General features: G+C 36.6%; 1 protein-coding gene across 1 annotated transcript; it reads left to right on the top strand.

Moving 5' to 3' along the window:
• Nucleotides 1-6,961: 6,961 nt before the first annotated feature.
• LOC135197625 (neurogenic locus notch homolog protein 1-like) lies at nucleotides 6,962-17,405 on the top strand. The gene is made up of 4 exons (XM_064224645.1): nucleotides 6,962-7,094; nucleotides 15,880-15,925; nucleotides 16,542-16,670; nucleotides 17,213-17,405. Exons 1-4 carry the CDS (start codon nucleotides 7,011-7,013, stop codon nucleotides 17,386-17,388), a joined length of 435 nt encoding a protein of 144 aa, XP_064080715.1. The 5' UTR covers nucleotides 6,962-7,010; the 3' UTR covers nucleotides 17,389-17,405.
• The last annotated feature ends 540 nt before the right edge of the window (nucleotides 17,406-17,945 follow it).

The following is a 17,945-nucleotide window of genomic DNA, read 5'->3' as shown; positions in this document are numbered from 1 at the left end:
AGAAAGCATTTGATTCAGTATGGAGAGATGGAATGTGGAGAGTGGCAGAACACTTTGGTATACCACTGAAAGTGATAAGGATACTAAAGAACTGGTACCAAGGTGTGTGCAGCTGTGTACAGATGGATGGACAGCAAAGTGACTGGTTCCCAGTTGAAGTGGGCTAAGACAGGGATGTTTTATGTCACCCACCTTGTTTAATGTATCTATTGACCACATAACGAGAAGAGTGATGGAGAATGAAAACAGAGGGGCTAGTATTGGTGGAGAAGTTTTTATGGCTTTCGACTTTGCTAATGATGTTGCACTGGTTGCTGATACGTGGCTGGTGCTGGTAAGTATGGTAATGAGGATGGAGAAAAAGACAGAATTTTGGCTTGAACATCAGCACAAAGAAGAGCGAGATCATGGTTGTGAGTAGGGATGAGGCTGGGTGCACATGGAGGATATGACAATCAGAGGACAAGAACTCAAGCAAGTTGAAAACTTTGTATACTTGGGAAGTGTGGTAAAAGCAGACGGGAGGCAAATTGAAGATATACAAAGAAGAAAACTAAAGGTAGGTTTGCACCCACGTACTTTTGTGTTGCGGGCTGTTACGGCGTGGGACCGCAAGAAACTGTTACAAAATTGACGCTGTGGGGAGAAAAAATTACCGTTAATGGGCGGCATGGTGTGGACCCGGGCGGTGGGTTACAGGCATGTCACGGCGTGTTCTTGCTGTGTCTAGTGGAGTGTTATGGAGTTGGCGCAGGGTTATGGTCGTTGTTGCTATGCCAGGGCACGTGCTCTTGCGGCTTTGTTACTCCGTGTAGTAGTGTTGTGGGTGGCTTGCGGTGTTGTTGTGGAGTAATAATAATATAATTCATAATAATGAGACAAATGAGACGCAAATGATGGACATGTAAAGCATAGAAAGTAAGAAAATGATCATAAAAAGCATAGAGAGCAAGAAAATGAACATGAAAAGCATAGAAAGTAAGAAAATGAATATGAAAAGCATAGAATGTAAGAAAAGGAACATGAAAAGCATAGAGAGTAAGAAAATGAACACGAAAAGCATAGAATGTAAAAAAATGAACATGAAAAGCACAGACTGTAAGAAAAAGTGTAAGTGTTACATAATAAAAAAATATGGACTGTTATTCCATATATAAAAACTAAAACTATGATTAATTAAAACCAGTGACCCAAGAGGTCAACCAGTTTGCTTGCAGGAGTATGATCGGACCAGATAAGTTAATGTAGGCTACGCTGACGTGTTGTATCAGACAGTGTCTGGTTTGCCGTCATCTGTGGTCATCAAATCTATTGTTTTGTAAACTGTTGCCGAAGCTTCCTGCTTGAGACAACCACAGTGACCTATAACCCATACGGCCTACATGACTTGTAATCTACGTCATCTGTGTGTAGGTTCGTATGTTCGAGCTACTGTCTGCTCACTTTATGATTTGTAAACCAGATTGTATGTCAGACTTAAATCAGCCAGCATCATTGGAAGACCTGTCCAATTTTATCTGATCTTCACCATGTAGACTTAGCAGAATACAGATATTTTTGTACTCTGTGTTTCAACATTAAAACCTCACATCAGAAAGAAGATACTGAATGAACTTAGAAATTATCATTGAAATCCAAGACACTCCAATGAGGATGGAGAGTCATAACAAACCGACGTTAGCGTAAACTATCGCAGGTCTAAATAACCTCACAGTGCGCCTCGTTCAACGAAGGTTAGCACAACAAATGAACATGAAAAGTATAGAATGTAAGAAAATGAAATTGGGACTTGGTTTATACCATAACATTTTTAACTGCAAATATTATATATTATCAACTGAGGTCAATATGTCTTTAGTCTGTTACTGATTTTTCATTGTTCCCCTGTTAATAACTATGTCCAGTCAATGTTAATTATTGTTTTATTATCATATTTGTATGTGTTCATGTTCATTGGTCATGTTCTCAATATTATACTATTGTTCTTTACCCTGTATGTTATTATATCATTTGATGGCCATTTTTATTTCATGTTACATTTCATTTTATTTTCCGAGTTCTATTTATTTCATATATCATATATCATGTTAGATTTCCTGTTATATTTCTTCATGTTATTATTCTTTATGGCCATGCTTTTTCATTTTTCAATTTCATTTCACCCAATCATATCATCACATATATTGTCATGACATAAATTAACCATCAATAAGGAAAATGTAAATGCAAGTCAGTATTTCAACATATTTTTTGCAAAAAGAAACATTATGAATGATAGAAAATGTACAAAATCATTTAATATTAAGAAAATAACTAAAATATTTAATTATTATAAAAAAATAAAATTCATTATTTATATATGTCGACAGGCTGTCAGAGCGCGAGTGATGCCCCCGTGGTCTGTCCGGCCCCTTTTATCCTCCCCAGAATGCGCGGCAACCTTCCATCCAGTCGACCTATGTTTTTGTCAAAATTAAGAGGTGGTTGTGGAATTATTGATATTCAGTGTAAAGCGAAGTCAATCATGTTTAGTACATTTCTAAAATGTTTAAAAAATCGTTGTTTTGGTTACCAAATGATTATTTATTATTGTAAAATCAGAGAAACCTACCTCATAGAAAATGAATGCCAACATCAGGATTGCACTATTTTTACACCTAGTTTTTATGAAAGTATGATAAATATATTACAAAGTGCTAATAAGATGACCTCTTATCCACAGATAAAAACGAAAGTGGTATATGAACATTTAATGAAAAACAGTGAATATGTTCCAAATATTGAAAAATTGTATCCACTATTCAACTGGAAACTAATTTGGGAACATGTAAATAATAAGTATATTGAAAATAAAAGTAGAGAAATTTGGTTTAAGTATGTTCATGAAGTTTTAAGTATAAATGATAGGCTAGCCATAATGAAAATAAAAGATGTTAAGGAATGCGATTGTGGATGCATAGAAACTAATAGGCATATGGTATATTTCTGTCCTTTGGTTAAGAGTTTGTTGTCCTGGGAATTCGAACTGCTTAGAAAATGTTGTAAATTAAAAACTAATAGCAGGTTAAGGATTTTAAAACTAGATTTTGAAGCAAACTCAAAAAGGGATGAAAATACAGCAATGGTAATAATAGCAGATTTTATTTCAAGTATATGGATGGCAAGATATTTGGGAATAAGTACTGACCAACAAATTATTAAATGTATAAAGAATAGACTGTTAAATACATTTACTGTAAATAATATAGGATTTAGAAAAATAATAAATTGTAATATTTTTATATTATACATAGATCTTATAATGTATATACAAAATTGTTAAATATAATTTTGTAAAGTAATATTTCTTAGTAAAAGAAAAAAATGTATTGAGGTTCACCTAAAAAAAAAAAAAAGAAATCTACCTAGGGAGATGCTGTAACACGCCGCACGCATGCCGCACGCATGCTGCACGCCCCGCAACATGTGTGCTCCATTTATTAATCGTGTATGAAGGCTCTGTAAGGGCACCGCACAGCCCCGTAACATCACGCCGTAACACCCCCTCGCGAGTGGTACGACGTCGCACCACACTGCACCACATGCGGGTTCTTGCCTCTTTTGTTGCAGGGCCGTGCCACACCGCTTACGGCTTCGTGCGAATTCATTCACCTGCCAGACACTGCGCAGAAATTTGAAATGATTTAAAATCCGGGCGGCGTTGCACGGCTTTAACAATCTTTGCCTGCCCCCGCCAGCGAGGTGGCATGCTTTTGGTGCGTTTATAGTGTGGTTTCTTGTGATCCCAAGCCGTAACAGACTGCACCACAAAAGTGTGTAGGTGTAAACGAGTTCTAAGATGAGAATATTTAATGTAGTAGTACTACCAGTCCTGATGTATGGTTCGTCCACCTGGGCACTGAGCAGAACAGAGGAGAGAAGGTTGGATGCTTTTTGGCATTAAATAGGACGATTATGTTAGGAATGAAGACATCAGGATGAGATTGAGGCAAAGGCCAGTCAGTATCAGGCTGAAGAGGGGAAGGCTGAAATGGTTTGGACATGTTGAGAGGATGGATGGGAATGAAGACCCCGGGAGAGCACTGGGAGCAGTACAAATAGGAAGACGACCGCTGGGTAGACCAAGAGCGAGGAGGATAGACGTTACGTATATCTTAGTTTAACCAGACCACTGAGCTGACTAACAGCTCTCCTAGGGCTGGCCCGAAGGATTAGATATTTTTACGTGTCTAGGAACCATTTGGTTACCTAGCAACGGGAGGAGGATAGACGTAATTGTCAAGGATCTTGAGGATGAAATCCACAAACTAGAGGAAGCAAGGGAAATGGCTCGGGATAGAGACAGATGGGGAGGAACTGTATCAGCCTTATGCCACTGGCAAGTGGCGGGAAGATGAAGTAAGTAAGTAAATAAGTTTTAATGTTGTCTCTTGATTTACAGAAGGGCCTGTTGATGATTTACTTGAATTTTTGGAGGATGAATTAAAAAGTTATTATATTCCTTTAACTGTAGTAAACCTCATTAGTCTCATAAGGTTATGTATCAAAGATGTTAAATGGGGAATACTTTGTACAAAAGTTTGGCATGGTTATGGGTAATCCTGTCCTTAGCAATATTTACATGGAATTTTTTGAGACAAACTCTTACCAAATATTTGCCCCAAAAACTTATATGGTTTAGGTATGTGGATAATATTTTCTGTATTTGCCCAGCTCACGAAAATCTCCAAGATTTATTAATCTTAATAATTTAGCTCCTATAAAATTTACTGTAGAGGAAAAAAGAAATTGTAATTTGAATTTTCTTGATCCAACTGTCCACAGTAATTATAAAAATTTCACCTTTTCAGTCTTTCGAAAATCAACTAACATTGCCTCTTTTGTTCATTACTACTCCAATCACCATCAAAATGTTAAATTCTCTTTTTTTTCTGGGATGTTCCTAAGGGCTTTACGTGTGTGCAGCCCGCAGTTTATTGACACTGATATTAAAACTATTTATGATATTGCAATGAAACTTAAATACCCAAGGACTTTTGTAGATGTGGCATGGAAAAGAGCTAGAAAAACCTTTTATTTAACTAATGGTAAACTTGAATTGAGTAAGGATAACTTTTTAAAATTACCGTATGATGAAAGCTTTTTAGAAATTCCTAGAATTTTAAAGCTTTGTAACAGATGTTGTTTTCAGTAATATTAGTGTTAAGAGTTCAGTAATAAAAGATTCTCCTAAAGATGTTCCTGGCTGCATATTTGAAATTCCTTGTAAAAGGTGTGATAAAATATATTACGGACGGTCCGGAAAATCTCTTTCACAACAACTCAGACAGCACCAATATTCCGTGAGAACTGGGCAAATATTGAATGCATTATTTCTACATAATAGAGATTTAGATCATCCTATTAACTGGAGTCAAGCAAGAGCTGTAATCTCATGTAATGACGCATTTAAAAGGAATATCATTGAATGTTACTTCATCAAGTCAAATAATGGAAGTGTTCTAAATTTAAGTTTTGGTTTATTAAACTCGGTGCCTTCATAATGAAAAAAGTTGTAGATGAATATAAGCAACAAAATTAACATATTCAGTTTTATACATGTTTTGTACTTTATATGCTACATTTTAGTTTCTCTTACGGTTACATTAATATTTAAGCTTATGACCGTGTGATATCCAATAATCCTGGATTATTTCTTTGATTTTTACCCTTTTAACAATCAACCATCTTGATCCTTTTGTTTACCTGGTAACTTTCTTTCCAACTATATTTCATTCATCCCTTGAGAATGTCTTAGTAAAGACAAAAGCACTTGGATTTCTGCTTATCATTTTCCTGTGGTATTTTCTTATTTAATGAAGTCATGTGCATGTACTGATATTTTGTAAATATATATATATATATATACTATATATATATATATATATAATTAATATATATAAATAAATATAAATAATATATATATATAATTATATATATATATATATATATATCTATAATATATATATATATATAAAAATATATATATAAACATACTACATTCAAATGACCAACATCAGCAATACCAAAGACAGGAAAATAAATGATTGCATTTTCAAGTCTGGAAATACCCAAGTCAAATTTATTAGTGGAAAAGGAGAATCAAATCAATTTAAGGAGAAATAATAAAATCCAGTTACATAAACATGATAATACAATCGTGTTATTTCAGCTTCGCTTTTGCGTTCAACGGACGCTGAATAAATAAAGACAGGGTTTGGTAATGAGGGTCTTTCAACACATGTTATTAGTTAGGCTTTCATTACGAGCGGTGTTTCGAAGGCGATGACCTCATTTTTATGTAAGGTTTAGAGAACCTCATTTTTATGTGAGGTTTAGAAGACCTCATTTTTATTTGAGGTTTAGAGGACCTCATTTTTATGTGAGGTTTAGAAGACCTCATGTTTATTTGAGGTGAAGAAGACATCATTTTTATTTGAGGTTTAGAAGACATGACCAATAGACACAGAGCTATTTCGCATATTTTTTTATCCAGCGGTTCAGAGAAGCTACATGTAAAATTCGCGCAAGTGGGCGGTGACGGTGTTCGTGATCATTTCAAACACGTGTTGGTGGGAGGAGCAAATGCCTGCTGCCCACAAGCTCACCCATCAATCGGACGCGCGGGAACTTCGCATTCTTTGTATTTTAACGTAGTATATGGCAACATGTAATAAGAGAAAAATTTATATAAAAAACGCCATCGCAAAAATAGTTATATGAAAATGTTATCGTAAATATAGTTTCATAAAGATATGGTCCTTATGTAACTGAGGACGTTTCACAAGGGGCGGGGATAGATTTTAGTACCGCCTCGTGAGCAGACCCTGTATATTTTGACTCTGGGTGGGAGGAGCAAGCTCACCCATCAATCTGACGCGCGGGAACTTCGCATTTAGATACAGCAGCAGAGTCCAGAAAGTCGTCATCGTGGTGACTGTGAGGATCATTCGGTGGTTCGAGACGCAATCATGAAGACAGCTTTGTTGTTCCTGGTGGTCCTTCTGTTGTGGCTCTTGTTCAGCTTTGCCCGGAGCAACAACGTCGAGAAACCGGTATGATATTAATCGCTTGATTGACTCCATCATTCTGAATTTGCGTAAGTTTCGGTTAGTTAGTTAGTTACTGAGTTAGTGGTTCGTGGTGGTAGGAGGTTTCTATTTCCTAATATTAGCAGTTATGACTTGGACCATCAACGGATGTTGTCTTGTTCGTCGATGTTTCATTACTCGTATTTCAATAGAGATCTTTTTTGCACTTAGACATTACTTGTGGACAACCAGATTCGCTGAACAGCAGAACCACCAATTTGCAGTCAAAGTTTTGCCTCCTTCGCTGTCGAACTTCTCCAGAGTTCCAGAGGTCCTTTATCCTCCTCCTCCTCCTCCTCCTCCTCCTCACGCCATTGGGGAACTGTGGAATAGCCTCCCTTCAGAGGATGTCCCGTTGGGGGACAGCAGCCTCCCTCCAGAGGATGTGCAAAACTTCCTTCAGACGTTCCAGCAAAGATGCAATGCACTCTGCCTTAATACAATTCTCCTTTTGCATCTTAATCACTCATGTTATTTATTTATCTAATTGTTTGTTTTTCTAATAAGTGATCTCTTTCTGTATTTCCCTTTACTTACCTTCTGTCTCAATTTCAAGTGAATGAATAGCCTCTGTTGGCCTGTTGTACTACATGAGTAGGGTTCGTCTGAGTAATAATAATAATAATAATAATAATAATAATAATAATAATATAATAATAATAATAATAATAATATAGTAGGGTAAAACTCTCTATCACGAGAGTATATATAATGTTCTAAAGGGTCCACAATAATACAAAGTGTAAAAAATCTGTGTATAATTTTGAAGACTTTACAGAAAGCTTTCGAACCCTTCCCTGGGTTCATCTTCAGTCAAAAAAAGAAATCATTTTTTTGGACTGAAGATGAACCCAGGGAAGGGTTCGAAAGCTTTCTGTAAAGTCTTCAAAATTATATACACAGATTTTTTAAACTTTGTATTATTGTGGACCCTTTAGAACAAAATAATAATAATAATAATAATAATAATAATAATAATAATAATAATAATAATAATAATAATAATAATAATAATAATAACACTGTGATAGACCAAAAACAATAATATAATAATAATTGTTATTATTAAAGCCAATTGCTGCCTCGGCTGCATTAACAGAGGCTCATCTCTATTTTCCTAATTATGGTTTTGCTGTTGTCAGTGGCGGATCTAGAAATCGTTTATGGGGGTAGGGGGGGGGTGGGGGGGGCACTAAGGATTATTATATATACTATATGTAACATGTACACACATACGGTACATATATATAAACATTTAGAAATGCACACATACACACACACTCACACTAACACACACACACACACACACACACACACATATATATATACATACAGGCCTACAATTTACATCATATGCAAATACATATTGTATGTACTGAGAGAGAAGAGATAGAGATGAGCGAGAGAGGAGAGAGACGAGAGAGAGAGAGGAGAGAGAGAGAGAGAGAGAAGAAGAGAGAGAGAGAGAGAGAGAGAGAGAGAGAGAGATTTAATTACGAAGACTCTAAATAGTTTCCAACAGCTGTATCTTGCAAAGCAGCAGCAGGTGAAGTTGATTTGGCAAATTATTATATATAATTTTACTTTCATTGTTTCTCTGAATATCAAGATTAAATTATGGCCTGAGATTTAGACGTTATTCTACTCACAAAATAAATTCAGACCTGCGGGAAGATTTCGGAGATGTCGATAACAGATTTAATGAAATTATTCTGTGTTCCATGACCGATTTCTGAATGATATTTTCTTCCATAGCTTTAAGTCTTTGTGGGGATGAGTGGAAAAAATGCAGTTTCCTTAATGTCACTCCAGCAATTTCTGATTACTGGCACCTCACTAGATTTAGAAATCACGAGATTCAGAGCATGAGAGACGCAATGAATATTCACTTCAGAAGCAGGGGTGCCATTTGGGGGGCTTGGGGGCCAACTGCCTCCCCAAGACTCAAGTTGCCCCCCACAAGCCTCAACTTGCCCCCCCTCACCCCATAATCCCCAAGAAGTTACAGCATGTTTTCTTTTTAGATATGCAACCATAAATATATGAACTTCCTCGGATATATTGCGTGTCTTCATCCTTGTCTGTCTACTATAATAGCTACCGCCTACCAGTGATGTTGAGATAAACATTCAGTAATGTGAGTATGTAGTTTTTGCTGAAATAATTTGCCTATGTGGCTTCAAAAAACACATAGAATAGCTCAAAAAAAAAAAAAAGACAGCATATCAGGCTCGTTTCGTTCGCCAAACCGTCTTTACCTCTGATTATCTAGAGTTTCGTCTGCAATTACAGAAAGGAATTTTGACTTACCCTTTGGGACAATATGTTTGATATGTTTTCATCTATGCAACAGATTATTGCATTCTGCGCTGTTTTGCTAGTGTAAACTGCATCCTTTTTAGTGCTTTTTAAGTGGTTGCCTAATCCTTCATCTCCTCTTTTTATAGCAACGAAGAAGCTGCCTAAAACTACCTTCATTATTAGCTGACAAACTAAGAGGAGGGTGGTCATCTCGATGGCCTCTTAGAGATAAGCCTTGTCTTCCATCCATGAAGAACTATAGTATGCACATTACCTTCCAAACCCTTACGATTATAAGCTATTACTTCTTTCCTGTGGTGGTCATCAATGGAAAATTGAATATCAGTTGTTGAATCGGGCATTCTTTTCAAGAACTCTTCTGATTTCAGAATATTTGTTTGGTGATAGTCATTTTTGCTATGCATAGAAAGGTAACCATCATAGCCAGCTAATCTATCATGCCGTCTTCATGGGACTGTAACAAGAGATTTTAAAGGATGCTTTCCCTGTCCTCCCTCAGTTTGACCAAATACGGTGCATGCTTTGCAAAAGAGTCCCCCAATTACATGTGAGTAAGCAAGCTATGGAAACAAGTCGGAATGGTTTTGATTGAAATGGTGCTTCTTCCCACTTACCTTACCTTACAGACCTTACATCTTGTTCGGGTTGCCCCAGGTTCCTCAGTGTGAGGCACTTCTAATGTCTACCAGAGAGTTGCTAGTGCATCTTCCGGTATATTTTGCATCTTCCAATCTTGGATGGTCTGGGATGCAGCTTAGATATTTGTCGAGCTTATTCTTAAACACATCTACGCTCACTCCTGATATATTCCTCAGATTAGCTGGCAACGCATTGAATAGACGCTGCATTATCGATGCTGGTGCGTAGTGGATTAATGTCCTGTGTGCTTTCCTTATTTTTCCTGGTATAGTTTTGGGCACTATAAATCTACCTCTGCTTGCTCTTTCTGATATTTTTAGTTCCATGATATTTTCTGCTATTCCTTCTATCTGTTTCCATGCCTGAATTATCATGTAGCGTTCTCTTCTCCTTTCTAGACTATATAATTTTAAGGATTGTAGTCTTTCCCAGTAGTCAAGCTCCTTAACTTCTTCTATTCTAGCTGTAAAGGACCTTTGTACACTCTCTATTTTACAATACTCAAGTAGACTACGAACATATGTTTTATAAAGCATAATCATGTGTTCAGCTTTTCTTGTTTTGAAGTGCTGTAACAACATTCCCATTTTTTATATAAATTTTGCCAATAGAATTGCTATTTGATCATTGCATAACATGTTCCTATTCATCACCACACCAAGGTCTTTAACTGCTTCGTTATTTGTGATTGTCTCATTATTAGGTCACCTTTATGCATATAGCTTTCCATCTGTCTCCATAATTTATTGATTCAAATTTATCAGAGTTAAATACCATCCTATTTACCTCTGCCCAATCATATACTTTGCTGAGATCTCTTTGTAGCGCGTTCCTGTCTTCATCACAAATAATTTCTCTACTTATTCTTGTGTCATCGGCGAAACTACTCACTACCGAGTCCTTAACATTACTGTCTATGTCTGCAATCATAATAACAAACAGTAATGCAGCTAACACCGTACCTTGTGGCACACCGGATATTACCTTAGCTTCATCCGATTTCTCATCGTTTGCAATAACTATCTGTTTTCTGCTGTGTAAAAATTCTTTTAACCATCTTCCTACTTTATCCACTATGTTATGTTTTCTAATTTTCTTCGCTAATATATTATGATCTACCTTGTCAAAAGCGTTTGCAAAGTCTAGATAAACCACATCTGTTTCATTTCCGCTTTTCATATTTTTGTATATGTTCTCACGGTGGACTAACAGTTCGGTTTGTATACTTTTTCCAGGTACGAAACCAAGTTGTCCTATATTAAACAAATTATTTTTTATTAAATGTTTCATAATATTTTTCTTCATTACCCTTTCATACACTTTCATAATATGTGATGTTAGACTCAAAGGCCTATAATTACTTGCCTCTAGTCTTGATCCACTTTTGAAAGTAGGGGTAATATATGCTAATTTGTGCTCATCATAAATCTTGCCTGTATCTACACTTTGCCTTAATAATATTGCAAGTGACTTTGCGATAGAATGAACTACTTTCTTGAGCAAAATAGCAGGGACACCATCTGGCCCTGCTGCAGCTTATTTTTAATTTCATTAATAGCCTGCACAATATCAGCTTCATTGATATCTATGTCTGCTAAATATTCACTATTTTCATCCCTTACTTCTATATCATTATCTTCATTATCAATTCTAGGGGTGAATTCTCTCTTATATCGTTCTGCCAATATGTTGCATATTTCCTTTTTTTCATTCGTTAATCTCCCTTCAATTCTTAGAGGGCCTATTTCTATTCTTCTTTTATTCATCTTTTTCGCATACGATTACAGTTTGGGGTTTTGCTTGATATTTACTAGGGTTTTTTTCTTCCAAGTCCCATTTTTCATTTTCTTTTGATTGTATAATCTTTTGTTCTATATTTTCTATCTTACTTTTTAGTTCGATCACTTTCCATGCATTTTTTTTTCTTTTGCAAGAACTTTTTTCCACTTTCTGATTTTCTGGAACAAGATCCTTCTGTCTCTTGGTATGCATGACTGATGTTTACTTTTCTTCTTCGGTATATATTTATCCACTATTTTCTCTAATATTTTATATAATATCTCCGTATTTACCTTTATGTCATCACTTACGAAAATGTTATCCCAATCTTTGTTTAATTCTTCATTTATTTCTGACCATTTTATATTTTTACTGTAGAAGTTGTATTTTCCATATCCTTCCCACTTTTCCATTTCTTGCTTATCTCTGTTTTCACTTGCTTTAGAATGGACTGTTAATTCTATGACATTATGGTCTGAAATACTCGCAGTATAAACTATTATTTCTTAAACATAATTCACCTCGTTCACAAATACTAGGTCTAAAGTATTTTCCTTTCTTGTTGGCAGGTGATTTATTTGTTAAATGTTGTATTCTAGTAGCATATCTAATAGCTTTTCGAATTACCTCTTATTTTCTGCACTACTATTACTCTCTTTTTTATATGTATAAATACAACCACAATCTCCTATTCGTTCTTTCCAGTCTACGAAAGGAAAGTTAAGGTCTCCAGATAGGAGAATAGTCCAGTCCTTGTGATTTCTACATATATCATCCAATTTTTCTATTATTGTGTCAAACTCTTTATTAATTTTTCAGAATCAAATTCTACCGCTATTAATTCACATTCTGAGTTACTATATTTCTCATATATTTTTCCTTGCTTTTTGTCTTTCCCATATATCACGGTTCCCCCTTGATTCCTATTTTTTCTGTCTGATCTATAAGTTTAGAACCCTTTTATTTGATCATCATTCCCAGTCCCTTGGGAATACCAGGTTTCACTTATATTCATTATATCTATTTTCTTTTCAATTTGGGCTAGTTCTTCTAAGCACTCTATTTTTCTTTTTGAGTTACTCGTAACTAAACCCTGCGCATTCATCACTATGATGGTTTGCGTGTTTTCTCCTTCATTTAATATGGGTAATAATAAAGATTTTCCCACGTCTCTTTCCTGTTCTGGTATGTTGTTCTTTTCTTCATTTCCAGAAATTCTGACATTAAAAAATCCAACTATTCCATAACATTTGATCTTCCTTCATCATAATTATTCCATTTGTGTCCGAATCTGCAATTTTCTCCGTATCTACAATATCCTCTTGCGTTGTACATACAGTATTTATCTCTTGAGCTGTATCTTGGGCTGTATCTTGGAGCTGATGCTTGGAAAATTTTTGCTGACACTCCATATCGCAGTGATGGCTTGCTTTTTTCCTTCCCCTCATATTCTTTGTTCCTCTCTTTATTTTATTATTTGATTGATTATTTAATTGATTTTGATTCATTGCTGCAGGGTGCATATATTTACATTTTTTGTCGAACTTACATCCTTTTCCTTCTTTTAGGTTTTTGCATATTTTTGCATGTAGATCTCTGCAATCATCCTCATAGCCGTCTAGGTATGCACATTTACCATATAGATTCCATAGCTGTGACATACCTTGGGATGTTTGTAGTAACATCTTTCTCCGAATCTGCATTTCCCTCTTTTCAAAAGAGTGCAGACTTTGTCTTTCTTGACTATTTTTTCCTCTTTCCCATCAGTGTGCAGATCTGGGTAGAGCCTCTTCGGGATTTTATTTTGTGTTGTCATGTCGTAATTTATTTCTTTGTATGTATGCTGCTTGATTGCCTCATATGTAGTATCAATGAGTATCTCTGCATCCATACTTTTATCTTGTTCTTTGTTTTCCTTATTTTTTTTCTGTCATTTCAGTTTTTTTTCTTCTCTTCCGTTTTCCTCTTCTTCTTCATCCTCAACTATTTTTACATCAAGTCTTGATTTAATAACATTATCTATCCATGATAGACATGTTGAGCGAAATATTCTGGTATCCTTACTCATATCTTGCATCACTTCAGCACATTGAGGATGCGTTGGAATGTTGCATGCAGAACATTTTCTGATCAGGTTTTGTGGATTAACTATGCTATACCACACCTTACACAGTTTGCATGCTTTTGGCATTCTTTTCCCTATTGCATCAATTAGGATATTCACTGAGTAAGGCAGCTTATAGTCACACCCTGGTCTCCAAACATTTGTCAATAGATCATATTTATCTTTGTTTGTTGTCGTCTTTCCTATCCAGAGGCCAGTGTCATACTTTGGTTCAAGCTCACTTTCAACATTGCTGGTGTCAATAACCTAGATGTTGTGACGCCAGGTTTAATAGACACAATCAATCAATCAACCCACCATTGCACCATCATCCCCTCTATTCATGCTGGAAGTACTACATGGAACAAAAGGGTCTTGAGCGCCTCAGTGGCGTGGTCGGTTTGGTCTTGGCCTGCCACCTCGGTGGCCGCGAGTTCAATTCTCGGACATTCCATTGAGAGGTCAGAGATGTGTATTTCTGGTGATAGAAGTTCACTCTCGACGTAGCTCGGAGCAGTGACAGTGACACCATCAATGCTTTGTTCTTCTGAGCTTCGACAACCAACTTCTTTCCTTACATCACCACTTTGTTGTAGCCTTTTAAAAGGAAAAAGGCAGTGGATATCAAACTGTTATTATTATTATTATTATTATTAGTAGTAGTAGTATTGTTCTAAGAGGTCCCCAACAATAAAAAATGTTTTAAGTTCGTGTATAATTTAAAAGACCCTTTACAAGGTTTTCGAGCCATTCCCTAAGTTCATCTTCAGTCCAAATAGATGATTAAGCACATGTACTGAGGTGAATTTAAAAATAAATATAGTTGCTGAAGATTGTTCACACCAGTAGTTAGCTCATTTATGGACCAGCTGATGAAGTTAACTCCAAGTAGGTGATTTCCTCTCTCCTATCAATCCTCCTGGCTGCAGTTCTGTTCGATCTCCGCAATGGTTGTTGCAACGTTGAAGGAAGTCCTGAATTCACCCGGAGGAGCTGTAGATTGGGCATTGTAACCAGACTTCCCTGGGGCAGCAGTTACCTGGACAGGGAGAGGCTAGGCAGAAGCAGCACCAGGAGAGGGGAAAAAACAGAGCCTGTCCTACAGTTAAAATCTTTTTAAAACGTAATATAAAAATTAAAAAATGGGTCTTCGTTGACAAAAGACTTGATGCCTCTGAATGACTCTCCTAAACTTATAGCAGCTCCCTGAACTAGTCGTCTCACATTTACATTGTTACTTTTAAAGATCATTTTAGTCTCGTTCCAACTGGGTCTATGATCATTACTGAATGCATGTGCTACTATTGCACTGTTTTGTGAAAGTAGTTCATATGCTTGCTTGTGTTCGCCCAAACGTATATGTAGTCCTCGTCCACTTTCGCCAAAATATTTACTGTAACAATCCATACATGGTAGTTCATAAACGCCTGGGACTAGGGGATTTTTGTCATTGTTATTGTTTCTTATATGGTTTTGTCTTATCGTATTTTCATATTTTAACACAATTTTAGTTTCCTTCTGACTTTTGTTTCTATGCCCACTTATGTTCTTCACTTCTGAGTTAAAGGGAAGTGGCACATATCTTTTTGGGGTTTCTCTAAGTCCACAGAAAGACCTCCTTGCTCGCGAAATTGCTTTCTAAGGCTTTGTAGTGACAATAATATCCAAAGAAGTGCGAAGGTTTCGAGAAGTTAAGAGGGAATTATGGCTATTACTTATATATACATATACTATATACATATATATTATATATATATAGTATCATATATATATATACTATTATATATATTATGATTATAATATATATATAGGGAATTATGATTAGAAAAATTAGCCTTGTCGTAACCTCATGATGCTTAAATGCTGAATTCTATTTATCCGAGTTTCTTCCTTTTGTTTCTACAGGTGAACATCAGTTGGTCACAGGACCCACGTCACTATCATCCACTTCGTAAGTTCCTGACAGGAACTTGGGAGTAAGATCAAGTCCTTTTATTCATGGCTGCTTCGTCATATTTTTGTACTCTTAAGTTTCTAATTATTATTTTTCTGTCTGTCCACCCTCAGACCTTAAAACCCACAGAGGCTAGATGGCTGCAAATTGGTAAGTTGATCATCCTCCCTCCAATCATCAAACACACCAAATTGCAGCCTTCTAGCCTCAGTAGCTTTTATGTTATTTAAGGTTAAAATTAGCCATAATCGTGTCTCTGGCAACGATATAGAACAGGCCACCACCGGGATGTGATTAAAGTTAAATGGACCATGGCTCACACAGCTTTATATCGAGACCACCAAAAGATAGACCTGTTTTCGGTGGCCTTCATTATACGCTTTACAGAACACTCGATGGCTCCGAAAAAATTTCAGTAAATTTTTCACTTGTTTTATCTGTACAAACTACTTCTGTTGTCTCACTTTCAATATGTCATCATCATCATCACCATCTTCATTATGAAAGTATAAAACATGAATACAAAACAACAACCACGTAACTTGGAGCTGGATCATTTTTAGCCCAGGATGAAGAGGCATGGTATTCAGAAATCACTTTTCTAACTCCACAGGTTGTAAACCAACTACCAACTGCCTTGCTAACGGTGGCTATTGCATCAGAAACAACCATAAAGAGGATTGCGAGGGCCTCCTGTTTTCAAGAGAATGCAGATCGCCCCTCTGCTCCTGCTGTGTAGAAGGTAAGAAGAAGAGCAATAAGAAGAACAAGAAACTATGTAACTATGCGGCTTGTAAAGAAGCCCATCCCGTTATACTAAGCATCTCAATGATTTTGCAGTTTATTCTTCTTAAGATTGACTCCCCACTGAGAGAAAAAGAACAATTTTATGAGACGCTGAAGCAAAGAGAATATAACAGAAAAAGATAGTCCGGCTGGGAACTCTCCCACCCACGAAAAAAAATAGAACATTTACATTGAAATTATCTGTGAGAAACAACCCTGGAAGACTGGTTTCCATAATTATTTCAGCAGCTCCATAGAAACCATGGTCTAGTGTCAGACCCTTGTTATGTGATCTTTCATACAAAAGAGCCATTTATTTGAGAAAAACATCTTTTAATCTAATATCGTAAGCCTTGGTTAACGGTAGGACTATCCGAGTAGTATACATTCTGAGCCAACTTAGAGAACTCGTCGATGCTGACGATCGATAACTCACGGTTTCTGGTAGCTGAGCAACTAACTAACTAAATGACTGCCCTCTCTTCTTGCTTCTCACAGCTACACTGAAGCGGGATGAATGCCAAGATACACCAGGTATCTGTCCCAATGGAATTTCTGTGTGTCAAGATAAGGATGTAGGCTACGAGTGCACTTGTAATGCAGGTTTCGAGACAACAGTATGTGGAGGTGAGTATACTCCAGATTTATACAGTCTCAACTTGAAGGAAAAATGACAAAAGATGAGGGTTAGCATTCAAGAACTCATATGCAGATGACATTCCATCCTTCCTTTACTGTAAAGTTGATTGTTCAGTTCTAACTTGCATTCAGTTTCATAAGGTAGGTTTGCACCTACGCACTTTTGTGTTACGGGCAGTTGTGGTGTGGGTCTGCAAGAAGCCGCCAGAAAATTGACGCTGTTTGAGTAAAAATGACTGTTATTGGGTGGCTCCTGCTGATGAGAGAACTGCTGCTCCTGAGGTTGCTGTTGAGGGAGGGGATCATATTGGAAGAACGCAGGTTGGGGTTGAGATGTGAACCACTGGTGTGATGATCCTCGAATCGGTTGGAACGCAGAAGCTGTGGAATTTCCTGGTTTTGTCTGTGTTCCTTTCTCAACTCGTGTGGGTGTCCAGTGGGAACAACCCCCCCAAGCCATGGCATCTTTCGTCGTGGCATCCTCTTCTTCAAGTCCCTCCAAACTATGGCAAACCTTGATCCCTTGCTCAAAGAAGGGCTTCTGGTATCTTCGAGGCATGTACTCCAAGCGTTGAGTCAAGTACTGGACAAA

The sequence above is a fragment of the Macrobrachium nipponense genome, chromosome 21 (genome assembly GCF_015104395.2).
Source record: "Macrobrachium nipponense isolate FS-2020 chromosome 21, ASM1510439v2, whole genome shotgun sequence".
In the NCBI taxonomy this organism is placed as follows: Eukaryota; Metazoa; Arthropoda; class Malacostraca; order Decapoda; family Palaemonidae; genus Macrobrachium; species Macrobrachium nipponense.
Note: the sequence above shows the minus strand (reverse complement) of the source record. Positions and strands in the feature narration are given on the sequence as shown.